Genomic DNA, 27,893 nt, shown 5'->3' on the forward strand with positions numbered 1-27,893 from the left:
CCATACTGGTATTAATGGTATTTAATGGCAGAAATTCTTTACCTAGGTCTCTTGGCTGTATGGTTGGGTTTAGAACACCTGAATTTCTTAAATATTTATCTGTATTTACTGGTATTACCATAGCTTCCAGGAGATTCTCAAGAGTCCATGACCAAAGACAGAGGTTAAAATCACTGCTTCATAGCTCACTGTTAGCCAATATAACAGGACAATGACCCGGAAAAACCAGGAAATTACCAAATAAAAGACACCTACTTTGTGCATTATAATTGGAGTTTTTGGATACATTCCTTTGGGCTTCTGGATCTCCTTCTGCCATATTCACCAGCCACACCATTGTTGCTAATGAGAAAGACAAAAATCCAGGTAAGAACTTGAAACACAGAAAGTACATGAATAGAGAACAGGCCATTATCTTTCTACAGAAATCACCAATCTTCTTAATGTTGCCTTAAGAATCCTTAACAATCAGAAATTGCATATTTAAATATGCATTAATTAAATTAATTAAATAAATGCATATTTAAAACCACAAAAGACTTTCTTTGATTTTGGCAGATTAAAGAAAAGATTTTTTTTTTTTTTATAGATTTTATTTATTTATTTGACAGAGAGAGACATAGTGAGAGAGGGAACACAAGCGGGGTTGGGGGAGCGGGAGAGGGAGAAGCAGGCTCCCCCCCAAGCAGGGAGCCCGATGTGGGGCTCGATCCCAGGATCCTGGGATCACGACCTGAGCTAAAGGCAGACACTTAACAACTGAGCCACCCAGGCGACCCTAAAGAAAAAATTCTACAACTGAGAGTTTACTCTAGCCTTCAAACTACAGCTGCTATTGTAAAACCATAAATTTCATCATTTCCAGTCCCTGAAAAGTAACCATAGGGAAAACTGTTCAGGCCAGCAAGACCCTACTGAAAAAACAGCTGGACTAGTTGAATATCCTAAAATAATGTGAAATCACTGATGAAAAACACTGATGAAAATTACTTATTGGAACTAAATTAGAGGACAAACCGGGATTCTCAAAAGTATCACATAATCATTATGATTCTAAGGATGCCTGACCTCTGGGATATTCAATAATGCTAAACTGTGATATACAAGGAATAAAAAAAGGTTAAAAGCAATAAACATAAAGGGGATAGTCAACCGGCCTATTCTATGTCCCTTCCACAAAAATACATATAATCCATAGAGATCTAAATATATAACACATACATCTCTGTCATATTTTAAGGGACAACATGAATACATTAAAATGGTGCTTCTCATATATTGCAGGTGGGATGAAAAATGGAAGAGCCCCTACATAGCCCCTTACTGAAGGGGAATTTGGTAACATCTAACAAAACTACATATGCCATTACTCAGCCATAAAAAAGAATGAAGTTGAGGCACCTGGGTGGCTCAGACAGTTAAGCATCCAACTCGATTTCGGCTAAGGGTATGATCTTGGGGTTGTGGGATCCAGCCCCATGTTGGGCTCCGCACTTAGCACAGTCTGCTTGTCCCTACCTCCTACCCCACCCCCTCCCGATGCTAGCTCATTCTCTTTCTAGCTCTAAAATAAGTAAAATCTTAAAAAAAAAAAAAAAAGAATGAAATCTTGCCATTTGCAACATGGATGGACCTAAATGTTTATGCTATTATGCTAAAACAAATGAATAAACAAGACAAAACAGAAGCAAACTCATAAATACGGAGAAGAAACTGGTGGTTGCCAGAGTGGAGGGGGGATGGGCAAAATGGGTGAAGGGGATTAAGAGCTACAAACTTCCAGTTGTAAAATAAGTCATGGATGTAAAGTACAGCAAGGGAAGCAATATAATCAAGAATATTATAATAACTTTGTAAGGTAACAGATGGTAACTATGCTTACCATGGTGCACATTTCATAATGTATGTAAATACCGAATCACTATGCTGTATGTGTGAAACTACTGTAAGACTGTACATCAACTATACCACAATTAACAAAAAACTACCTGTGCATTAACTCTTTGACCCAGGAATACCACTTTTGGGAATTTATACCAAAAATACACCAACAATAATACAAAAATACATATAAACAGGGAGCCTGCTTCTCCCTCTCCCTCTGCCCCTGACTTGTGCTCTTTCTCACTCTCAAATAAATTAAATAAAACTTTAAAAAATAAAAATAAATAAAACACACAAAGTACAATTAAAACTCTACAAGTGGAAGAAGGCATAAAGAAAAATATAAAAGTTACCTCACTCTCTAAATCCCACTTCCCAGGGGTAAACACTATTAGCCTTTTGTCAGTTTTTTAAATGTATCATCGGGATTGTATATACACACACACCCAAATCCAAATATAGCTCCCTTCCTCCCATAGGATATTGCATTATTGCTTAAATCTTGCTTTCTTCTGCTTTTTAAAAAGATTTTATTCATTTATTTGAGAGAGACAGAGAACACACAAGCGGGGGGGGGGGCAGAGGGAGAGGGAGAAGCAGACTCCCCAATGAGCAGGAAGCCCGACACAGCGCTTGATCCCAGGACCGTGAGATCACGACCTAAGCCAAAAGCAGATGCTTAACCAACTGAGCCACCTAGGCATCACTAAATCTTGCTTTCTGTATTTAGTATATAATCTTTAACATTAAAAAAAACAATTGGACATATACAGAGCTACCTCATTCTTTCTAATGGCTGTATAATTATCTATTGTATGAATGTACCATAATTATTTGAAAGTGTTCCCTTTGATGGATACTTAAGTTACTTCCACCCAGGATTCACTATCAACATTTGGCGGGACATTCTGTATGCACAAATATAAAATACATAGTTGATTTTAATTTCCAGGAATAACACATAAGAAGCTCACACCCAAATGCTGATTAAGAGAAAAATTAAGAGTTTTGATGTTCAAAACTTCACCTGCTCTTTTCTGCCAAAAAACACAGGAAGCACATGATAATAAATTTATATTGGAAAAAGAGCAAAACAAAGATCCTTGCATTCCAGACAATGAGTTTTCTAACATTTGACCAGACTTCTCCACATACAAGCATAGTCCTCGTCTCTCCACTTCCCCCAAATGATCTCACACTGAGTTCACAAGAAAGATGAAGGTCAACTACAACGTGCTCCCAACTTTACCTCTCTCTTTCACTATGTCTTACTACCTTCTGGCTTTTCTGTCTTCCTTTTCCTTCCTTCCAAGTCTTTCCCTGTTCTCTTCTAATTCCTCTTCCTGAACTCTCAGAGCAATTTCTACCTGCTTTGTTGATAACCTCACTCCATTAATCATTCCTTCTTGCTGGGCTCTTCAAAGGCTTTCTCTACTTGGCTTCTTCCCCTCAACCTTAGAAACACAATTACATCTTCTATCTCCTGGAAACACCTTTCCTCAGGCCTGCTCTCCCCTCAGGTCACCATTGCTCTGCCTGCGGACAGGAATCTCTGTAGTAGGTGATGTTTACTGTACCTCTCCTCCCTCACCACCCATTCTCTGGCCACACCGTAACTTCCACCGCCAGCAACAGCAAAACACAGACACACTGCCCTCCCTTTGGAGCATTGCTTCTGGGCCCTACCACTCTACTGAAATTGTTCTCTTAAATGTCACTAAAGATGTCCCAAGGCACCAAATTCTATATGGTTTACTTAGTCCTCATCTTTGGCTTCTTTTAGAGCATTGATGTTCTTTCCTTCTGGAAACTCTGTTTTTCCAATAACCCAACAGAAAAATAGGCCAAAAAAAAAAAAAGTCTACAAGGATATATCAAACTGATAACAGGGGTAACTGCTTGGTAAGGTATTAAGATTAGGGATGACAGTTTTTTTTGTTTTTTGGGTTTTTTTGACAAAGAGAGAGACACAGCGAAAGAGGGAACACAGCAGGGGGAGTGGGAGAGGGAGAAACAGGCCTCCCGCTGAGCAGGGAGCCTGATGTGGAGCTCGATCCCAGGACCCTGAGATCCTGACCTGAGCCGAAGGCAGACGCTTAATGACTGAGCCACCCAGGCGCTCCTAGGGATGACAGTTATAGTGAAATTTAGCTTTATCTACAATATTTAATTTTTTCTAGCATAATACATTAATGTATTACTTGTGCAATTAAAAGTCTTGAAAATCCATACGGAAAAAATATTATACCAGTCACAAGAAATATAAGTATATAGCTAAGAAAAACATGAAAAAAAGTCCAAATAATCACTAATAGTTATTAGTCAATAAGCCAAGATCAAAATAAAACGAGGTTATTTTTCGCCTCTTAGTTTCACACACACGTAATAATGAAGGTATAAGGAAACTGGTACCTCACACTACTAAAGGAAATATAAACTGGTATAGCCTTTTTAGGAGGCAATTTGGATCCATCAAAATTTAAAAGCATACACGCTTTGACTTAGCAATTCCATTTTAAAAACTGTATCACACAAAAAATTTCACAAAGATAGGTGATCTCTACAAGCACTGTTTGTGACAGAAAAGAAATGGAAATGATCTAAAGGTCTATCAACCAGGACATCCTTCTCTGAGTATCTATATAGAGAATACTTAATGCAGCCACTTCCCATGCTGACATGGAAAACATGTCCTGATATTGTTAAGTGAAAAATCCTGACTCTCCCAATTTTCTCTTCCCTTTACTGTTTTCTCTTCATTTTCTCTTTCTCTAAACACAGGAGTTGACAAAATTCTGTCCTTGACATCCTCTTCTCATCCACTTTTGTTGAACGACTCATCCACTTCCGAAGTCTCAACTACCTCTGCTACGCTTTCAATTCCGCACCTCTAATCAACCATTCCCCAAGCACTAGTACTTCACTTCTAAACTTATGCTGGGAATTTCTACCTGGTTCACAGGTCCCACCAATTAAGTAAGATATGGGCTACAGACAAACTAAATGTTCCTCAAACAAGAAAAACACCTCTTCTTCATCACCTTTCCTTCAGGCTTAAAACTTCTCTCATCAGTTGCTAAGAACTACTGATTCTACCTCTAAAACCTCTTGTCAATCAGTCCTCTTCCTGGATCTGCCATTAACAATACCACAATTCAGATTCTCATTATTTCCCACTTAGATTGTGACCATATCTGCTTCGTTATTAGCCATCACCTCAGTTCTCACCACCCACAATTCAACTTGCACAATGCTGCAAGCCTATGGAGCCACAGCTCTGGTCACATTACTCTTGTGCTCAGGAACCTTTGATTTCCCAGTGATCACTGAATAGCATACAGATATCTAAACCAGCCACTCAAAGCTATCCCAGATCTTGCCCCAATCTGCCTTCCCAAACTCATCCTCCTAGAACTTCCCCCATTTTTACTCCATGTTCTAGTCAATCTAAACACCTGAAATTTGATAAAGATACTTCACACTTACGTCTCAAAGCCATTATTTGACAAGCCCACTTATGGAATCAACTCTCCCATCTGTGTTTGCTGAAATCCCACCATCCTTAAAAGGTTCAATCCAAATGCTCTCTCAGCCACAAAGCCTTCCCTGATTCCCCAGCCAGGTTTTCCTTCTTCTGAACTCTCTTTACACTTCAATTGTGCCTCCTCTGAATCTGGTAACAATGCTGGATGTTGCTTATTTATACATTTGTTTTATCTCACCTCTAAACTATAAGCAAAGGAGCTCTGAGTAAGACAAAGTATCTTAAACATCTTTATGTCTCCCACAGTGTTCTGTGGCAGCAGGTCAATGCCCAAATGCACACTTACTGAATGATTAGGAAGAACGGGATCCTAAAATAACAAAAAAGGGGCACATTGTGAAGGAACAGTACAATTTTTTCAGTAAGCTAGGGCAAGATTCCTCTGTAGTAAGTGCTCGATAACTCTTGGGACACCTGGGTGGCTCAGTCAGTTAAGCGTCTGCCTTCGGCTCAGGTCATGACCCCAGGGTCCTGGGATGGAGCCCTGCATCAGGCTCCCTGCTCAGCCGGAAGCCTGCTTCTCCCTCTCCTGCTCCCCCTACTTGTGTTCTCTCTTTTCTCTGAAATAAATAAAAATCTTAAAAAAAAAAAGTGCTCGATAACTCTAGACTAGTAAGATTTTATTTTTTTTATTATTTTTTAAAAAAGACTTTATTTATTTATTTGTCAGAGAGAGAGAGCACGCGCACAAGCAGGGGGAGCTGCAGGCAGAGGGAGAAGCAGGCTCCCTGCTGAGCAAGGAGCCCGAAGTGGGGCTCAATCCCAGGACTCTGGGATCATGACCTGAGCCGAAGGCAGATGCCCAACTGACTGAGATACCCAGGCATCCCAGACTAACAACATTTTAAATGAGAGTAATGGCTCCCCACTCTCTAAATATTTCTTCTATTTCTACACCTACTGAAAACTCTCTTGAACTAGTGTCAGGTGGAAGACAATAGTTTGCAAGGCAACAGGGATGTGTAGAAGTTGTCTTAATGTTATGCATTTAACATGAGGAAAAAGTATCATAATAATGACCATAATTACATGTGTTTGAGTTCCTATAAATTCTAAGCTGAGTACTAATTTAACATCATTCCAAAATACTTACAGGAGTAAATAAGAGCTGGAAAGAGAGTTTCATTTCTCTCCTGAGCTGTTTCAACAAGCATACGAAGTGGGCCTTTTGGACACAAAACAGCCACTAAATCTAGAAAGAGAAAAAAAAAAATCTGGAAAAATGTGTTGGCTAAACTTACAAATGGGTGTGTTAGGGAGGAATTAACCAAGGGAAATGGGTTAATGTCTTGTTTACGCAGGAAGATGTTGAATGAATACGAAATAAACAGCAGGTAAACAGATGGGGGAAAAACAACCCAAACAAAATACACAAAACCACACAGATGATCAGTGTAAATTTTGCTTTGGATTTGCCTATTTGGTTAGTTTACAGTGTATCATCACAGAGTTCCAGGAATAAGTCTTCCCGGTTTGAAGAAAAGAGGCAGAGATAATGACAAGACAGAACTATTCTAGAGCTATTGTCAATTTCCAATAAGCAGAAACAAAGACAAGCCATTTCTGAACAAATCATATCTACGAGCCACAGATAGAAGCTTTACAACGAGAGGAATTTAATAGAGGGGATGACCGAATTTTTCAAAATATGAAGAGCAGTGTAACAGAATCATTCCCTTTCCTTTTTAAAAATAGTGTATGTACTACTTAGGGATACTTGAATTAAAGGATAGTAAATTTAAACAAAACAAAATAAATCTTTGCATGAAAACCTTTTAGTATTTCTTTTGTATTTCTGTCAAAAGCACTTCACACTGTCAGGTCTTAGAATGCATGTGGTGCTGAAAAGTGGGTTATTTTTTCAAAAAAACAGCAACTCAGAACAAAAGCAATTTGCCTAAACTATTCTTGATTCTACCACCATCTCTTTCCATCAACTGCAATTTTTCTGACATTTTCTGTGCCATAAAAATCCAGAATATAGAAGTACAGAAAATTTCAAACATTTAAAAATATTAAAACAGGTGTAGCTAAATTTGTGAAGGAAGACTTCACAGCTTGTGTAGACATCACCATCATTCAGATGCATTTAAGTAAAAAACAAAACCCCTCACACCTGCAAGTGGTCATGTCTCCTTGAATACTACATTGACTACCACTGATATAATAAAACACACACAAAGAATTCTCTGCTCTCACTGCTTCCACTTTGATTTGTTTTGGATGAGAAAAGGGAGATTTGCTGCCCTCTGAAATAAGGAGATTTTCAACCTGTTTGAAGCTGCATGTCCTGTAACTATCTTGGTTTTATGACATGCTGCCCCTAATAGAAGTGCTAAATGTTAAACTCCCTTATTTTTAGAGCAATTAAAGTGAATTTTGCTTAAAAAATTTTAGAACCTGTGGGACAAATTAAAAAATCTTCAGACATTGTAAAAAGGGACTTGAGAATCACTACTCTAAGTAGTGGATACAAAAGTCTCTTAAAGGAACTCAAAGATCTGGAGAAATAATCATTTGTATCATGTATGGAAGAAAGAGTGTTGATGGGAGAAATAGTGTAACGTAGTAGAAAGAATACTGGACTTGGGATTCAGATTCTAGACCAAAGAGTGTTAAGCTTGGGCAAATACTTCACCTCTCTAAACTTCAGGTCTATTAGGTCCAGTAAAACAGGAATTACTGCCTTGATTACTTTACAGGATTATATATTCTAAAAAATAACAGCTAACATTTATTGATACTGTTCTAAGTGTGTTATATGTATTTTTTCATTTAATCTTCATAATAACTAAGACTTAAGGGTTGATCATTGTGCTAGTCACACAGCCAATAAATGATAGGAGAGGAGCCTGGATTTGAACCAGATATGGCTGCCTCCAGAACTGGCACTCTGTTGTTTTTGAACATACAAAAATAGAACCAGACTCTTTATTAAAATTCACCTCTGATGTCTGACTGATGATACATATATGCCATGTTCCATTTAATTAAATTTTAACTGGATTGAGTTTGTCACAATGGTGCTCTCTGAGGTCTGTAGCCCAAGGCTGGTAGGGACGGTGAAAGTCCCACTGAAACACTTGTTCAAGAGCCCAGCATTGTATACCTTTACAGGTGAGATGGGCACTATTAACAACGTCTGGAAGTCCACAATGGATAAAGTGAGGTCTGTACTGTGGCTTTAATATGTACAGGGACATGTATAACCTTGATACATATTTTGAGTATCTGTGAGGCCAGAGATTCTTGTAGTCATTTTCCTCAAAGAGGAAAACCTTGGATAAGTAACTGCTGTTGCTATCATCGGTGGAACCAGATGATTAAACCATGGCAATGGCCCAAGAGTCTGTAAAAAAGCACAGATGGAGCCAACTGTTGACTAGGATAAGGTGACTGGCTAAAGTTCATCTAATTTTGCTGACCCCTGGATCTCACTCTTCAATCAAGGATGTCTGGATTAGGTAATGAAAAGAAGGAGCTCTTCAGTAAGCTTCATCACATATAATTTTGATGCTGTTCATAAGGTGTACAAACTCCCACTGCTGTTCACTGGCTCCCCAGGTAGCCACAGGTCCAAGAAAGGGGTGAGCTCCTCTAGAACCTTGTCAACAAGCAAGGGACTGAGAACAGAAGCTGCCGCCTCTCTTGTAGGTGTGATACTCCAGAAGGCCCAGACTTAGCTGTATCCTGTAGGTAACATTAGCAAGGAGGCCCTGGTAGCTGGCCTGAGCTTGTAGAATGCTGCCTCCATAACCCAGAGAATGACGTGGAGCTTCATGGGTTCAGGGCCTGTGAGAACCTGTTTCCAGGAGAGCTCAGTATGCGCTCTCCAACTGCCTCTCTAAGGGTGTACAGCATGGGACTGAGGAGGGCAGTTTCTCAAACCAGAATCCATGAGCAACTTCTGATCATCATGGGTGGTCCAGAGATTTCAGGTGTGAGAGGAGGTTGCTATAGCTTCTACAGTGAATGATTCTCTGGAGGGGACTTTAACAGAAGTGACTGTTCTCTTACAATCTGGACAGATTCTAGAGCTCTTTATCGTCGGGGGCCCCAATTCAAGATGGGCCAATTTGTAACAGTACAAACAGGCTTAAATAAAACTTGTAAATGAGGAATATGCTGCCTCCAGATCCCAAAAAGCCCTAAAATATACTGGGCTTGTTTTAACATTGTGGGTGGAGGGAGGTTCTGTTGCTATTTCTTGACAGTGTCAGAGATACAGAAGCCTTACTAAATAATCTTCAGGAATTCAACCAGGGTGGCAAAGCCTTGTACTATGTACAGGCAAATGCCCACCCCCTTTTTTTGAGCTCCTGTGTGACTATTTGTATGTCTTCAATGAATATGTCAAATGAATCTCTTCAGAGGATAATATCATCGATGTGATGTTCTATCTGTGCTCCTGAAGAAAGCTGGATGTGGTTAAGATCTAGTCAACAAAAATTGTATGCAAAGGTAGGGCTGCGGAAGAATTCCACCAGCAGCCAGGTAATGATACAATGTGTCCCTCTGAAGGTGAAGGCAAACTGCAGCTGTAGAAAAAGTCACTGAACAGAAGAACATACTAGTAAAACCTCTGACTGCAAAGTATTTGCCAGTTGCTGATTGGGTGGGGGCCAGAGTTGGCCAGAACAAAGCGATACAATAATACACCGGGACTCTGCAAACCATCAAGTGCTATATCACCTAAGGTCTTTATGAAAGACACAGAAAGTACATGACTATAGTTCTAGGACTGCTTGCTCAAATATGAGAACAGAACCATTTAATTCTATTTCCATGGACTTTTTCCTCATCAAGTGGGGATGATGAGGATTCCTACTACAGGTCACCTGACATTTTAATAAGCATTTGAATAGGGATAAAATTATTATATAGAGACCACATAGTGACCTCTGGAAGTGGCTCTCTTTCTGGCTTTCATGCAGGGTGACAGCTGGAGAGCACACACCTATACAGCTGCTTTTGTCATTCATGGCAAAGATACACTGTGACCGTTTGGAACCCATGTGACACTCGTTGTTAATCAATTTGAATCTCACACTGCCAAAGTAAGTTTTGTTTTTAAAAGAATAATTCTACCCAAGTTGCCTTATAAAAAGTAGGTGTTCTAATTTTGATTTAAAAACTAATTGAGCATTTTATGTGTGTGAAGCACTCTGCTAGTGCTTTTCAACATAGGTTCTGAACTCTTACAACTCAGAAGTACCGTGCCCATTTTCCAAATGAGGGAACTGAAGCTCAAAGAGTCAGGCTTTTTCTTAGCATCACAAAGACTGTTGGTGGTGGAGACAGGTTTTAAATCTAAGTCTTCTGAACAGAAGTCTATGGATCCTTCCACTAATCCATCACTGGCTTAAACTGGGGGACAGTAAGACAACATTTCTAAAGAACTGAACCTCAAAAAAATGGAAATCTTTGTATGAAAAAGACACTATAGCTAATTAATTATTTATTGAAGAGCTATGAGGTGTAACTGTTATCACTTTCCTAAGTCAAGATAACTGGAAAAGGAAGGGAAACACACCAGTGAGGTACTTCTGTGATGAACAAAATGTCAGTCTTGAGTTTTACCATATACTGAAATCACAGCCAAGATGAGCCACGCTGTCCATTCTGGAAGGTACTTGATAAATACCAGGGCCATGAGGGCACTGATCATAATGAGATATGCCTGCTGGAGTCGCAGAGGCCCTTTCCAGTGAATGGCAATCATTCCCACCACACCAAAATTCCAGATCAGGAGTGCAACAGTAATGTAGTCCATGGCAACATTGTAGGTTTTAAACACTTCCCTGAAAAAAATTAAACAGAGATCTAAAATTATTTATGTACAGTATTTTCATCAAAACATTGTTTAGAAATATGGTTCCCTCAAATTAGATATTCATATCCTACCTCCATATTTTTACCATATCTTATATCAAACTGTGCTATTTAACAGTTTTCTTTAAATTCACTTTTTCTCTCAAGTTGAGCTTACTTTAACAGAAAACTCTGTATCATTCATACAAATGGGAAACCAGTATCATAGGTCATAGCTGTAAAAGTAAATACAAAAACTAAAGAAAGGCCACATATCACTTAAAATGCCACAATGGATGGAGCGCCTGGGTGGCTCAATCAGTTAAGCCTCTACCTTTGGCTCGGGTCATGATCCCGGTCCTGGGATCAAGTCCCATGTCCAGCTCCCTGCTTGGCAGGAAGTCTACTTCTCCCTCTGTCCCTCCCCACCCCCTCGCATGTACAGGCTCTCAGATGAGTAAAATCTTAAAAGAAAAAAAATGCCACAATGGAAAGAAACCCTAGTTTAAAATATCTGAAATTAGAAAAATTAAACATCCACAATAAACTTTATAGCTAGGACATACGTTATTTTCATAAAATGAAATTTAGTGCAGCCATGAAAAAAATATATTTTATAATACTAATTAGTCTTAAACATACCAAGTACAAACTACATATGGAAACAATCATAATTTAAGAGTATTTCATCAACAAAGTACATGGCTTTAAGTGACAGTTATATAGCTCAGAGTTAATTTCTGAAAAACAGAATATTTCACCACTTACCCCAGGTAAATGAATGAGAAAAAGAACAGCAACAACAGAGATGAAATAATAAGCCAGGCATGAATGACCTAGAAAAGAAAGCATTTCAATATAATTAACAGATCCCATACCCTAAAGAAAGGCAAATTTCTTACTTCAAAAATAATGTATTATTTCTGTATATGTTATTCTTCTCAAATGGCAGAACTCAAACTGACTTCAGGATCAGTGCATACTTATATTGGAACTCTTTGGTACTGAACTACTCAAAATAGAAAATAGAAAATTCAGCAAGACATATATAGACCTTTGTTCCTTTAGAAATATGTGAAATTTTTAAAATAATGCATTCTAAAATAAATTCTCAACAGAGCCAACAGTCAACATTTAAACTTTAAAGAAGCAATATTTTCAATGGAAAAATTTTGTGATATTTCTGAAATAAACAAATAAATTGAATAAAATAAAATTCAATGAAACTGAAAATAAGATAGTCCATTAAGTGACTTTTGTATATCTACAAGTGTATTTTAAAATAGGCCCTTCTCTCGGGTCTCGCTACCAAGATGACCAAGAAAAGAAGGAATAATGGTCGTGCCAAAAAGGGCCGCGGCCACGTGCAGCCTATTCGCTGCACCAACTGCGCCCGTTGTGTGCCCAAGGATAAGGCCATTAAGAAGTTCGTTATACGGAACATAGTAGAGGCTGCCGCCGTCAGGGACATTTCCGAAGCGAGCGTCTTCGACGCAAGGTAGTCAGGAATCGCTCTCGTGAAGCACGGAAGGACCGAACACCCCCACCCCGATTTAGACCTGCAGGTGCTGCCCCACGACCTCCACCAAAGCCCATGTAAGGAGCTAAGTCCTTAAGGACTGAAGAAAAGCTGTTCTCCAGAAAAAAAATAAATGGCGATTACACTTCAAAAAAAAAAAAAAAAATAGGCCTTAAGTTACATAGCCATTTGATAAAATAATATTCAGAATCTAAAGTTTCAGTAAGCATTATAATGCTTTCTGTTTATTTTACATGGTTCATTAATAAGTAGTAATATTACAAATTCTTTGGAACACTTATAAGTCAGTCCATCCTTATTATGCAGAATTCATACAACACTATGTAAATGTTAGTCACTATTACTCGTGTATAGCTTATGAATATGAGAGAATCAGATTTGACTTTTGTAACCTGTTACACAAGATGAACATTTTAAATGGTAATTTTATGTAATGGGTGTATTTGGGAAAATACTATACAACTCAGGGAGCCTGAGGTTTTTAAGAACAGAATGGAGAAGCACAAAAATTTGTCAAGTAATTTCCAAAACTGAAATTATTTTGAGGTGGATACACCCATTATATGCTTTAATCTTTCAATGAAGTTTACTATTCCAAATATTTTTTTTTTTAAGATTTTATTTATTTATTTGACAGAGAGAGAGAGTATAAGCAGGGGTAGTGGCAGAGGGAGAGAGAGAGAAGCAAGCTCCCCACTGAGCGGGGAGCCCAATGCAGAGCTCGATCCCAGGACTCCAGGATCATGACCTAAACCAAAGGTAGACGCTTAACTGACTGAGCCACCCAGGCATCCCCCAAACATCATCTCTTAACTGGAATATTATTTTGTCTTCGTTAAAAAACAAAACAAAACAAAAAACTCCCACACCCACCTCCCAGATCCAGTTGTTCCAATAATCAGGCTCTAAGCTATCAAAATCTAGTTGTGATTAAAATATATGTTAATTTTCTCTTGTGGTTTTGTTCTCATCACCCAAGGTGATCTGTAATTATTAATTCCTTTGAAAGAAAAGATTTCTTAAAAATTCTTGCTGCCTCGGGCGCCTGGGTGGCTCAGTTGGTTAAGCGACTGCCTTCAGCTCAGGTCATGATCCTGGAGTCCCGGGATTGAGTCCCGCATCGGGCTCCCTGCTCGGCGGGGAGTCTGCTTCTCCCTCTGACCCTCTTCCCTCTCGTGCTCTCTATCTCTCATTCTCTCTCAAATGAATAAATAAAAATCTTTAATAAAAAAAATTCTTGCTGACTCTTTTTCTTTAAAACTTCATAAGATGGTACAATTTGGGAAAAGGTCAAAAGAATGCCTTTACATGGAAGTTGGTATTCTTTGGACATTCAAATATTCTAAATTGACTATATGAATACAACAAACTTAATTTCCGGTGTTCTTCCACAAAAATAAATAATTTATTATAAAAATGTTCAAGGGGCACCTGGGTGGCTCAGTCGGTTAAATATCTGCCTTTGGCTCAGGTCATGATCTCAGGGTTCTGGGATCGAGTTCCACGCCTCCCTCTCCCTCTGCCCCTCCTCCCCACTCGTGCTCTCTCTCGTTCTCTCAAATAAATAAATAAAATCTTTAAACAAAAATGGCTCAGTCATTAAGTGTCTGCCTTCGGCTCAGATCATGATCCCAGGGTCCTGGAATTGAGCACCACGTCGGGCTCCCTGCTCAGCGGGAAACCTGCTTCTCCCTCTCCCACTCCCCCTGCTTGTGTTCCCTTTCTCACTGTCTCTCTGTCTCTGTCAATTAAATAAATAAATAAAATCTTTAAAGAAAAAAAATTTTTTCAAACACACAGCAAAGTTTAAAGAATTTTACAGCTACCATTCACATTTTGCTGTGCTTGCCTTGTAGCATTTCTATCCCTCTCTCCATCCTTTTTATTTTTAATATATATCAAAGTAAATTAAAGACACCTGTACATTTCCCTCTCAAAATATTCAACTTTAGCAAAATATTCTAAAGGGAGCCCTTACTCTATTTTATCTGCAGAAAATCCAATAAAGCTTAAGCAGAAAGGAACCTCCCTGTGGGCATCCCACCCCATCATGCTCATAAGACTCAGCTTCAGAGATAATCCAAGTTACAAAACTAAAAAGTATATAAAATATTACAAAACAGAAAAGCTTTACAAAGTGGAAGATGTACATTGGTACTCTGTATTAAGATCCGACTTAAAAGGCCAGAGTAAGGGGCTCCTGGGTGGCTCAGTTGTTAAGCATCTGCCTTCGACTCACATCCTGGTCCCAGGGTCCTGGGATCGAGCCCCACATCGGGCTCCCTGCTCAGTGGGAAGCCTGCTTCTCCCTTTCCCACTCCCCTGCTTGTGCTCCCTCTCTTGCTGTCTCTCTCTCTGTCAAATAAATAAATAAAAATCTTAAAAAAAAAAAAAAAAGGCCAGAGTAAATACTGAATACTAGAAATTCTCATCTTTCTTGAGAAATGCTCTTTACCTTGTTTTTCTCAGCAAGGGAACATGGGGATGGTATTTAAGAAAGCGCTGTTCTGAATATAAAAATAACATATGTATAACACTGAGAAGATACAGAAACACTAAAGGAAGAAAAAAACCATTCCCACTGACCAGAGACAACCAAAGTTGTTATTAACATGTTTTTTCAGGCATGTTTTCTGTCGGCATGTATAAAGGCCTTTTAACATTATAATCAAGTAATATAGTTTAGCATTCTGCTTTTTAAAACTTTTTATTACAGACACATTCTCATGCCACCAAATACTTTTTGAAAATATGATTTTTAAATGAGTAAATTGTAATATTCTGCATATATGGAACGAACCCACAATTTTACCTTATTTATTTAGCCTTTTTTTTCTTATTTAACCTTTTCTTATTCCATGTTTCTTATGGAACTTATGGTTTTCCACTTTATTCCAATTATAATTTATGCTAGGATAAAAGTCCTAGCATGCAAATATTTTTCTGCATTTCAGATTATTTCTCTTAGATATATCATGAAAGCAAAATTACGGAATCAAAGTGTACAGACTTTTTCTAATTACTGACTATTGATATATATTGGCTTAATGACTTCACAAAAAAAAGACTACATTAATCTTCACCAAGTCAACAGGTGAACTATGTTAATTTGTTATTTTAATATGTTTCTGTTTCTACCACTGAGGAAACATATATACATATCTGTCTCTGTCTCTCTCCTGGCCATCTATACTTCCTTTGTAATTCCTCTGGCTTGGGTTTTTAAAAATTTATTAGGCTGTTCATAATTTTCTTTTTTTTTTAAGATTTTATTTTTTTAAAGTAATCTCTACACCCAATGTGGGGCTCAAACTTACAACCCTGAGATCAAGAGCTGCATGCTCTAATGTTCTATAATATTCATGTTCATAATTTTCTGAATGATTTGTAAGTTCTCGTCATATTGTAAAGATATTAAATGCCCTCTGTCTGTAATAATGGTTTCCGGTCACTGATGTTATGGTTTTCTTAATTATTACCTGAATTCAAAGTCTCTTCTGATGATGACTAAATAACACTTCCCTTTTTCTAGATCAGATGGTAAAACAGGCTTTTTTCTCATCTTGCAAAAATCCCTAGTTCAGCTTTCTTGTGCTAAAGGCTCTGAAAGAAGAGCCCTGCTTCAGTACAGAACAGCAAGCATCTCCTCTAAACCCTGAACTGTCCAGGCCAGAAATCACACGGTTTTAATAAGTTATATAGTTTCATTTCTAACTGTGGTATGTAATAATTAACTGCCTTTTCAGTTTCTACCTTCTTCAAGTTTGGTCTTTTAGCTTCTTGTGCTTCTCACAGACATTGCACAACCAACCACTGACATAATAAATCCTCCAGGTTTATTTCCAAACAGGTCCTGGCAAGTTTCTGAGTATTTGACTTTTTCAAAAGCTCCTTTTATTTTAGACTAGGAACCAAAGTAAACAACTTGTTCCTATAGAATTGGCTGTGCCTGCTAAGACTTGAACTTAACATTAAGAAACAAAACAACACGAATGAAAAAATAAATGTGGACATGTGGCTGAAAATAAACCCTTTTTAGACTGTCTAAAATGAGATGTAACTAAAAGATGCACAAAACTGGCCAAAATATATCAAGACAGGTTTGAGGTGCCATGGAGTGAAAGCACATCTAACCTGTCTCCCCTGCAACTGGATAGAATGCATGCAGCTGCTAGGTGAGGACTCAGACAAGTGGACAGAGTCAGGTGGGCTGTGGAATTAGAAGTGAGTTTATCATGTTTTCTCCTCCAGTACTACCCTCCTCCATCAGAACTCAGTGCAACCCCGAACGGGCATTAGCAAGATAGTGAGAGCTCTAGAGAAGCCCAGTTCTGGAAAAGCAACAGGAAAGACGTCTCCTAACACCAAAAGAGAATGCAAAAATCTCACTTTTTGGCTTTTTCCTTTCACCATTCTCTCACACCCAGCTATCAAACAATCCTGTGGGGGCGGTATTAAGGGTAGCAGGAGCCTAAAATTCAGACGGAGGGGAAGCTTCCTCTCTAACTGGAGGAGCTCTAGTTCTTAGAAAGCGAGGCAGATGGCACTTGCTTCTCTCTCTCTGTTCTACCACTTCTTGTCCCTGTCGTTGGTAAAATAAATCAGCTTTCTGGCTGGAGGAATGGAACAGGGACGTCCAAAAGAACCAAAAAGTACCAGGGAGATCACAGAAAGGAAGCTCAAGAAAGCAAGCTTTTAAAACTGGTATGAACTTACGGGCCCATCCTGAAGGTGTGCAGGTGTGGATATGACCCTAAATAGGATACAGACTCCCCATAAAAGGTGAAGAACGAAAGTAGCATATAATCCAGATAAGAGTCACAAAGTGAGGGGCGCCTGGGTGGCTCAGCTGGTTAAGCGTCTGCTTTTGGCTCAGGTCATAATCCCAGGGTCCTGGGATCGAGTCCCGCGTCGTGCTCCCTGCCCAGTGGGTAGTCCGCTTCTCTGCCCCTCTCCCCCCTTGTTCACACTCTCTCTCTCAAATAAATAAATATTAAAAAGAAAAGAGTCACACAAAGTGAGTCCAATAAAGCAGAGAAACAGAATTAGCCTGTAAACACGTATATACAGAAAAGGTAACTGTCATGAGGATATTTAAACAGGGGGAGGAGAATGCTTTGTAGCACGGGTTTATATCATTTGCTCTTTGGTTTCCTGAGTATTGATGACTACCTCCCATCATCACAGACATCTTTGTCTTCAATCTTTTCCACTTGCTAATGTCAGACTGCAGATGCTCATCACTTGGGTTAACACTTCCACCCACTCAAATGTTCAACAAGCAAGGTTAAATTGTGTATAATTTTAAAATTTGTGAACACTGGAATGGTATTTGATCTTACAAGGAACTAACCAAATGCAAATTAAGGCATTTTGTTTCACCTATAAAAATTAGCACAGAATTTTAAAAATTCAGTGCTGGTAAAGGTAAGACAGTCTCATTCACAACTAGTATTAAGTACAAACTGATACTACCATTTGGAAAAAAGGAATTTTGTACACCATGATAATTAAAAATATGTAGATAGGTTTGGCTCAGTCGGTTAAGCGCCTGCCTCTGGCTCAGGTCATGATCCCAGGGTCCTGGGATCGAACCCCATGGTGAGCTCCCTGCTCAGCGGGGAGTCTGCTTTTCCCTCTCCCTCTGCCCCTCCCCACCACTCGTGCTCTCTCTCGCTCTCTTGCACTCTCTCTCAAATACATGAAATAAAATTTTAAAAATGTAGATAATTTGCCCCATAAATTCTGTGTCAAGGGTTTTACCTAAGGAAATAATTTGAAAAACTGAAGAAGTTCCATAAAGGTATTCATTGTTTTTTAGAATAGTAAAAAAATGGAAATGACTTAAATGTCCAACATCAGGGAAATTAGGGTAAGTAAATTATAATACACTCATTGAGTCAAACGTTACATAGCCTTTAGACATATTTTCTGAGAATTTAAATATGGAAAAAGGCTTATGCCAAAGTAAAAGTTAGGAAAGGACACATTTATTATACATTTTATTTTAACCATGTTAAACATATAGAGAAATAAATACTAGAAGGAAATAGAGTAGACTTCAACATTTGGAAAATTATCATTTATTACTTTTATTTGAGAAAGACCCTAAAGTCTCATGACTTGTAATAATTTGTGATTTCTCTGAGGCATGCATCTGAAATATGTGCCAGGTGGCTAAAATTCAAGAGTGAATCCCTTAGCTAGAGGGTGAGCTAAGGGAGCAGAGCCTGGGAGGGTTGGGCCTGTGTTTTTCCTACACAATCTCCCCTGCCCTTATTTCCCAAGGAAAGAACTAGTGCTACTGCAGGAGAGACAGTGAAGGAATGGATGGCTCCCAATGTAGAAGTGGGAATATAACCAGTCACCAATGAATTTAACACCAGTGTCTGCATAAGGCTCTAGTGGTCTGCACTCAGGAAAATCTGAATTTTTTAAGTTATATTACTTTATAGGGATAATTATATCCTATAGTACTATTTGCGAATGAGGGAATTCACAAAGGTCTTAGGATATAACCTGGAATGTCCTAAGTATACTGCAAATCAAAAAGTTAAAACCATTTAGAATGTGATATGATACAAAAACATTTGTTTTTCATTTATGTCTTTTTGTGTTTTTTTATATGTTCTACAGTAAGGGGGAAAAAACTAAAAATTAAATCAGTTCTAGAATATATAGCCCTTTTCTCTACTAGACCAAGTAAGGCATGTGACAGGAAAACCCAATCACAAAAAGAACATGGTGGAAAGCAAGGCTCCGTGTTTCATGCTCACCTTATAGCACCTGTATTTATACAGAACCACCAGGAGAATAGTCATGACAACAATGACGCTGATCATGATAGCAGCATTCAGAATTGAGTGCAGGGCTCTCTGCCCCACAGTCTCTGTATCTTCCGTGAATGGGGTATAGATTCTATAATAAAATACAAAAGCCCAAAGTAAGTGTTAATGGATTTCTCAAACCATATCCCTCTCCAACACCAGTTTTGTTTCCTTGATTCAACTGATATGACCTTTTTCCATCTCAGCAATCTAGCCAAGAATTTTAGCTAAGAAAATTAGCTATACTCTAAAATAAGTGCTTCAAAATTAAAGGAGAGATCTAAAATGTGGAGAGGTGGACTTTTGTGAGCCAGACACTAGCTCCATCTAGTGGATGCTTTACATTGAAATAATTACTCAAGAAATGCTCTTTCTCCACAGCTTATTAGTGATTTGTTTAAAGAACTGGATTCTACCACATAAACTACCTAAGCTACAAGTACTTGTCAAAAGAAGGTGGCTTATATAATAATGGCTTACAATTACTTTTTTTTTCACCTACAGGGTGACTGCAACTGGAGTTGTTTTGATATAACGTCACATACCCATCTTCCCTTGGGTTTCTCATTCACATAAACACATTTATTCCAGGTTCCAGTGTTCCCAGCTACAGGACTTTATTTCTGACTCCCTGACAGGTGTGGCCATGAGACAAAGTATGGCCAATGAGTTATAAGTGGATATGTTGTGTGGAACTTCTAAGAAAGGCATTAATTCTGCTGAGAGATGGGTCTTAGGTCCTTTTCTCCCCCACTACTTCCTGCTTCCTGTTGTCTGAATTGAAGCCTGGGGCTCCAGTACCAATAAGGAACCTTGAATAACCTAAAGGGTAGAAGCCAAAGAAAAGGGAAAGAAGGAGCCTGAATCCTTGAGGAAAGGTGAAGCTATACTACCAGTCTGGACTGACCACCCTGTACCATTCTCTGGGAGAGAGATAAAATATGTATACCATTTAAACCAGTTGTTTTGATTTCCTACAACAGGCTCAGAAAACTTTCTGTTAAGGACTAAAGAGTACAAATTTTAAGTTTTCTGGGTCATACTGTCTCTGTTGTAACCACTGAACCCTCCCACTGTAGTATGAAGGCAGCATAGACAATATACAAATGAATGAACGTGATTATGTTCCAGTAAAACTTTATTTACAAAAATAGGTGGTGGCAGGCAGATCTGCCCTGTGGACTATGGTTTGCTAACCCTGTTCTATAATATACAGCCAAAATTAACTCTAAGCTATACAGATAATATTCCCCAGTCTCTTTTGACTGCTGTCTCCAACCCCCACCCTTTACTCTTGCCTTAGCCTTTCTTCCAAAAGATTAAAAGCTTGGCTTTTAGAACGCCACACAGTTTGCTAATTCAAATTCCAAAATTCATTTAAAACTTTGTTTGAGCCCTATAGGGGCCCTACAGAGTCCCAGAGACAAAACTAAGTGAATCTGAATCAAAGCATTTTTCTTGAAGGCGTAGGGCTCATACCAACAGCACCAGAGAATCTACACAACAATCCCCCCACGAGTCTAGAGAATGCCAGCTTGCATTAATTCTTCATCTTTTCATTTAGCAACTTTTTTTGTTGAGCATTTATTACATAACTAGCTGTAGAAACAATCTGCCCTCATAGGCCTTACGGTATAGAAGGAAACCAGGCTTTAAATAATGTAAATAAATAATATATTTGCATATTGTGAAAAGAACAGGTTGCTATGAGAAAGAATATCGGGAAGGACCTAATTCTGTTACAAGGATCAGGGAAATTACCTTTGAGGACTTAACATTTAAGCAAAGATGAGAAGGACAATAGAATTCATCCATCAAATCTAGAAAAGGAAAGAATGTTCCAGCAGAAGAACAATGGGACCAATGGCCCTGAGGTGGAAAAGATTAATATTCAATTCTTTACCTGCTCAATTTCAAATAAATTCAGTCCTAACCAGTGACACCATATGTGAAAGAGAATTCTGTAGCTCTCATTTTCTCTACTTAAAGCATCAAATAATAACCCCTCATTCTGTCAACTGCTCTGGCTGTCAGCGAGGATGAACTCTCTAGCCTTTGTGCCCCATCAAAGCAAAGGCCTCTGAGGTGATGATGACACACTACAAAGAAAAGCCAGACCGGCCTTGAGAATAATAAAACACTCATACATACAGCTGTCCATCCTTCCGGGTATAGAAGCTGACTGATTTGATGGTAGCCACCACCACCACCATACAGAGAGTCACGGGTACAAAGAGCATGATCACATGTTTGGCGCCATATTTCAATGTCAGCTCTTCATCTTCTTCTTCATCTTGTTCCACCACCTGCCGTGAGTTACTCTGGGGTCGTCCATTAGATAATGGCCCGGGGTTGCCATGTCTCCGCCTTTCGCTGGTGTGCTCATGCCGTTCTCTACTGTCATTCTAAAAGCACAAGAGAAACTTTTTTCAAGAAGTCAGACTCTCAGTAGAATCAAGGTATTCTATAAAAACAGAAAATGGAATAATTAGACCTGAGATTAAGAAGAGGCCCATCATTACTTGAGTTCTAAAAACCCGAGGCAAGAAAGAATCAATTCGGGTGCCTGGGTGGCTCAGTTGGTTAAGCGACTGCCTTCGGCTCCAGTCATGATCCTGGAGTCCCAGGATTGAGTCCCACATCGGGCTCCCTGCTGAGCAGGGAGTCTGCTTCTCCCTCTGACCCTCCCCACTCTCATGTTCTCTCTCAAATAAATAAATAAAATATTTTTAAAAAATCAATTCACAAGAGGTGTGCAATTTAGAAGTCTAGATGAGGGGCGCTGGGTGGCTCAGTAGGTTAAGCGTCTGCCTTCGGCTCAGGTCATGATCCCAGGGTCCTGGGATCGAGTCCTGCATGGGGCTCCCTGCTCAGAGGGGAGTCTGCTTCTCCCTCTGCCTGCCACTCCCCCTCTTGTGCGCTCTCTCTCTCTGACAAATAAATAAAAATCTTTTTTAATGAATGAATGAATGTCTGTCTAAGTGATCTGCCACTGTTCGATGAAGGAACCCCAGGTCCTCCCTCTCACCCAGCTCTTGGTTTACCTCATTCCCCTCTTCCATTCTCAACCTAATACAATTGTACTCATCCTCGGAGGTTTGGCTTAAAAACTGATACCTGTATGAAACCTTATTTGTTACAGCTGCAAGCACAGTAATCTCAGCTTTTTCACAATTATGAACTGCTTTCTACCTGTGATTTCATACCAGTTATACAAGGAACTATCTCACTTTCATAATTTTTTTAACTAGGCTCTACCTCCAACGTGGGGCTCGAACTCACAATCCTGAGATCAAGAGTCGCATGCTCTACCAACTGAGTCAGCCAGGTGCCCCTCACCTTCATTATTAATAAGACTTAAAATCCTTCTAGTGATATACAAGGGATCTATTATTTCTTAAAATTGCATGTAAATCTACAACTATTTCAAAAATTATTTAAAAGATTTTAAAAAATCTTTACAGAGAGAAATTAGGCCTTAAACAATTCTGATGCCCCTCCAGCCAGAGGCATCCCCACCTTGCCCTGTATAGTGTGAGGGAACAATAAATATTTGACAAATGACGGAATGAAACTAGAACCTTATTAGATTCTACTTTCCTCAGTCTCTTAATCCAAACACCACTTCCACCCTTATCCTGGGTTTACCCTTTCTTACCCTTCAAGTTCAACTTCCTTTTTGGTATCACTGTTCATATCTAAAACTCAACTTTTTGTAAAGGAGAGAGTGAATCTCAAGAGCATTAATAACAATAATACAAACAACAGATAACAGGAGGAAAAGAACAGCACTCCTCCTCCTAGATAAGTCCAGGAGAGGAAAGCAGACTGATAGTCATTGTTGGTGGTAAAATGTATCAGCTTGGTTCAGAACAGGTTCTCTTAGGAAGATCATGTGAGAACATGCCACTCTTTTACCTCATTTTTGACTACAGAGTATAACTACTGCTGTTATTCATTAAAAATACATTACACTCTTAATAATAGCTTAAAATTATTATAATGTACTGGACACTGTGATAAGTGCTTTACATTAAATTCTCACAGCCACCCCTGTGTCACCACTTTGTAGGTGGGGAAACGGCCACAGCTAGGAAGCATTACAGAGAGGGTTTGAACCCAGGCATGCCGGACTGCAGAAATCAAGCTCTTAACCACCTCTCAATGTGCTGTTCACAAGACAACATGGGAACTCTGCAGACTCAATGTGGGCTGAGTTCTCTTTTACTTTACTTTGAATATTATTCAACACATAAATAATTATCAAAATTCTATATTCTAGGTACTATGCTTTGGCAATACTGAAATTAAAAAGACCTAGATGCTGTCCTTAAGAAGACTGTAAGTTAGCTTTACTACAGGATAAATATTATATCAGAGACATGAATAAAGTGCTGCAGGACTGATCATTCTGTGTGGTCCAGAAAGGCAGCATAAAGACACGATTCCTGAGAAAAGTGAGTGGAAGGTGAAAGGGCTCCAAGCAGAGACATGACGGGCGCAGACGTGTGAAACTGAAAAGCAAGGCCTATGCAGACAACCAGTGAATACTCCTGAGCTGGCTGGGGAACATGGTCTGTCAGGGCTGGGGGCAGGAAAAGGTCAGGGACAGGTTGTAAAAAAAAATCTCATTTGCCACGCCCAAGGACTTCAGACTTTGTCTTGTAGGCAATAAAAAGTCATAAAAATTGTTAAGGTTGAGGTAGTGACACATTACATTACGTTTCATTTTAAAGAAACCTGAGTGGCGATGAAAACAAGATGTACAAGAAAGATATTTCAGAAGCAGAACTGACAGGGCTTTGTGGCAAATTACATGTGAATGGTCAGGAAGGAGTCAAGGACGATCCTGGAGGTTTCTGGCATAAGGGACTGGGAAGGTGAAGATGGCACTGACTGAGCAGGGAACACAAGAAGATGAGTGGGCTGGAGGAGAGGAGAACTATTTTAATTAGGGAGATAGGTGAATGTGAGGTACCTGCAATCAGGCAGCAAAGTCCAAGGGTACTGTTGGGGGAGTCATTAGTTTCTATAGTTATGGAAATGGATAAAATCTCAGGGAGAGAGTATAGATGGAAAGCAGAACAGTATGGACTCGGTCATTATATAATGCAACAACTGTGGAAAGAAAAAGAGTGGGATGATGACCAAGGAGAGAAGTGCATAACCCCTAAGCTTTAGCAGCAGGTGACAGGAGAAAAACCAGCCAAAGAGATTAAGAGAAAAATAGGGGAGAGGGAAGAAATCCCAGAACAGTACATCACAGCAGCAAAAGGAGTACATTTCAGAGGTGTCATCCACAGTCAGGCAGTACGGGAGAGCTGAAAAGCCACTGAATTTAGCAGGGGGAAGTTGGCCAAAGTTTTTACAAAAGTAACAGTTAAGAGGGAAATGAGATCGGGGCGCCTGGGTGGCTCAGTCATTAAGCGTCTGCCTTAGGCTCGGGTCACGATCCCAGGGTCCTGGGATCAAGCCCTGCATCGGGCTCCCCACTCCGCGGGGGGCCTGCTTCTCCCTCTCCCATTTCCCCTGCTTGCATTCCCTCTCTCGCTGTCTCTCTCTCTCTCTCTCTGTCAAATAAATAAAAAATTTTTTAAAAATCTTAAAAAAAAGAAAAAGAGGGAAATGAGATCATAAATCATGATGAACTAGGGAATGAATGGAAACTGAGAAGTTAAAGGCAATCATTCTTTGAAGCAAAAAAATAAAAGATGTGACAACAGAAGGGATTCACATTTGAAAATATTCTTAGGGATGTCAGACTTGAGCATTCCCATCAGGTCAAAGCACAGAGTTAGGACTCACAGGAGAGACTGAGGACACAAGAATGGGGGATGACAGCTCATGGAACAGGGAAGGGGATAAGTGGAGGGGAACAGAAGAAGAGAGAAGAGTTGGCGTCACCGAGGAACTGGTGCCCTTCATCTCAGTCTGGAGATCGGGAATTAACTCTTTGACCTCATACAGAAAATACTATGAAGACTTAAACCCTATGAGGAACGGAAAGGAAACTATTCCAAAGTACAAAAGGTAGAAATATATACACCACTCAGTAAGAAAGGTAATTTTTGTTGAACACAAGTCACTGGAGTGACCAAAGTCCAGTAGGAAGGCAATGTAGGCTCTGGAGGACAGGGACACGTGTGACAGACAGCTGAAGAACAGAGAGTTGAGGAAATTCATACTTCTATTTTCTTTGAAGGAGGTGACTAAGTCATATGCTAAGCATGTTTTGTTTGTGACTAATGTTCAGCAATTCAATTATGACCAACTTAATGGGCTGATTACTGTGCAATATAAACCAAAACACAAATAATAATAGCTCTTTGTATGTTATTGATAATTTACAAAGCACACTCACATTATTTCATTTATTCTTTGTATTTATTGAGAGGTTTTGGTAGATTAAGATTAAAACAATTTGTCCAAAATCTCAAGGCCAGAAAACAGTAGACACAGGAATCAAATTCAAGTCTCTTGCTTCAAAATCTGTGTCCTCTGCAGGGCAGCACAGCTGTCCTATTAGGGCTACATGAACAGTTTATTGGGTAAGTCTAACATGAAAGAAGCAATCATAATATGTTCATTCACAGTACTCAACTGGATGTTCCGGTTTATAATGAACATTAGCCAACCCCACGCTGCCCCACCCTTGAAGCTGATATGGGATGCTAGAGCACTGTTTACCGCACCCTTTCTCTTTACAGTACTTTGGATACTATTTTTAAAATTGACTATATGTTTCAATTTCTTTAAAACACAATTTATTTGAACAGGTAAAATTTTCACATGATTCTAAAGTCAAAGAATATAATAAGGAATAACATAAAAAATACCTCCCACATAACTATTTATAGTTGTCTAATACCCCAGGTTACCACTGTCATTGTTCTCTGCAGTTTCTTGATGTCTATACAAGCAAATACAAATATATATTCTCATTTCCCCTTTTTACACAAATGGTAGTACAATAAATGTACTTTCTCTGCTTAACTATGTCTCTTAGAGATTTTTTTACACATCAGTACGTAAAATACATCCTTATTCTTTGAGAAGCAACTTTTTATTTTTTTAAATTTATTTTTTAAGATTTTTATTTATTTATTTGACAGAGAGAGAGAGAGCGAGCGAGTGAGCATGAGCAGGGGGAGCGGCAGGCAGAGGGAGAAGCAGGCTCCCGCTGAGCAAGGAGCCCGATGTGGGACTCGATCCCAGGACCCTGGGATCATGACCTGAGCTGAAAGCAGAAGCTCAACGACTGAGCCACCCAGGTGCCCCCCCCCCAAAACTTTTTAAACCAGCTACATAACCAGTGTATGAATATATCATAATCTATTAGGCCAATCCCCTAAAGACAGACATTTAACTTGCTTCCAGCTTTTTTTTTTTTTTAATTAAATTCAATTTAGTTAACATATACTGTATTATTAGTTTCAGGGATAGAATTTAGTGATCTGTTGCATATCACACCCAGTGCTCATTACATCAAGTACCCTCCTTAATGCCCATCACCTAATTATCCCATCCCCCTACCCACCTCCCCTCCAGCAACCCTGTTTCCCTGAGTTAAGCGTCTCTTATGGTTTGCCTCCCTCTCTATTTTCATCTTATTTTTCCTTCCCTTTCCCTATGATCATCTGTTTCTTAAATTCCACATGAGTGAAATCATATGGTATTTGTCTTTCTGTGACCGACTTATTTCATTTAGCATAATACCCTCTAGCTCCATCCACGTCATTGCAAATGGCAAATTTCATTCTTTTTGATGGCTAATATTCCATTATATATGTGTACACACACACACACATACCCCACGTCTTCCTTATCCATTCATCTGATCTACTGATGGACATCTGGGTCTTTCCATATTTTGGCTATTGTAGACATTGCTGCTATAAACACGCTTCCAACTTTTTGTCATTTACAAACACGGCTGCAATGAATGCCCCCTGTAAGTTATTTCATGTGTGCAAAGCATATCCGTAGGGTAAGTTTCCTGAAGTGAAACTACTGGGTCAAAGTATATACGCATTTAAAATCCTGATACGCATTTAAAATGCCTGGGTGACTCAGTCGTTAAGCGTCTGCCTTTGGCTCAGGTCATGGTCCCAGGGTCCTGGGATAGAGCCCCGCATCGGGCTCCCTGCTCAGCGGGAAGCCTGCTTCTCCCTCCCCCACTCCCTCTGCTTTTTTTCCCCTCTCTCGCTGTGTCTCTGTCAAATAAATAAAATCTTTAAAAAAATAAAAACAAAAAAAATAAAATAAAATCCTGATATGTGTTGCCAAA

The 27,893-nt window shown here is 39.2% G+C and overlaps 1 protein-coding gene and 1 pseudogene across 3 annotated transcripts in view; one reads left to right on the forward strand and one right to left on the reverse strand.

Moving 5' to 3' along the window:
* PSEN1 (presenilin 1) overlaps positions 1 to 27,893 on the reverse strand; it is a 69,428-nt gene that overhangs the window by 12,790 nt on the left and 28,745 nt on the right. For all 3 annotated transcript variants that reach the window (XM_028089619.2, XM_028089691.2, XM_028089460.2), the window contains 6 exons: positions 21,758 to 22,011; positions 19,556 to 19,697; positions 12,008 to 12,075; positions 11,009 to 11,229; positions 6,522 to 6,620; positions 256 to 342 (listed from right to left, as the gene is read on the reverse strand). In XM_028089619.2, the coding sequence (XP_027945420.1) occupies positions 256 to 342; positions 6,522 to 6,620; positions 11,009 to 11,229; positions 12,008 to 12,075; positions 19,556 to 19,697; positions 21,758 to 22,011 (871 nt within the window). The remainder of the gene's footprint in view (positions 1 to 255; positions 343 to 6,521; positions 6,621 to 11,008; positions 11,230 to 12,007; positions 12,076 to 19,555; positions 19,698 to 21,757; positions 22,012 to 27,893) is intronic.
* On the forward strand, positions 12,535 to 12,918 carry LOC114198358 (small ribosomal subunit protein eS26 pseudogene; annotated as a pseudogene).

Source organism: Eumetopias jubatus, unplaced genomic scaffold (assembly GCF_037043125.1).
Source record: "Eumetopias jubatus isolate StellerSeaLion01/CBP00866 unplaced genomic scaffold, mEumJub1_p1.0 scaffold_7, whole genome shotgun sequence".
Classification (NCBI taxonomy): Eukaryota; Metazoa; Chordata; class Mammalia; order Carnivora; family Otariidae; genus Eumetopias; species Eumetopias jubatus.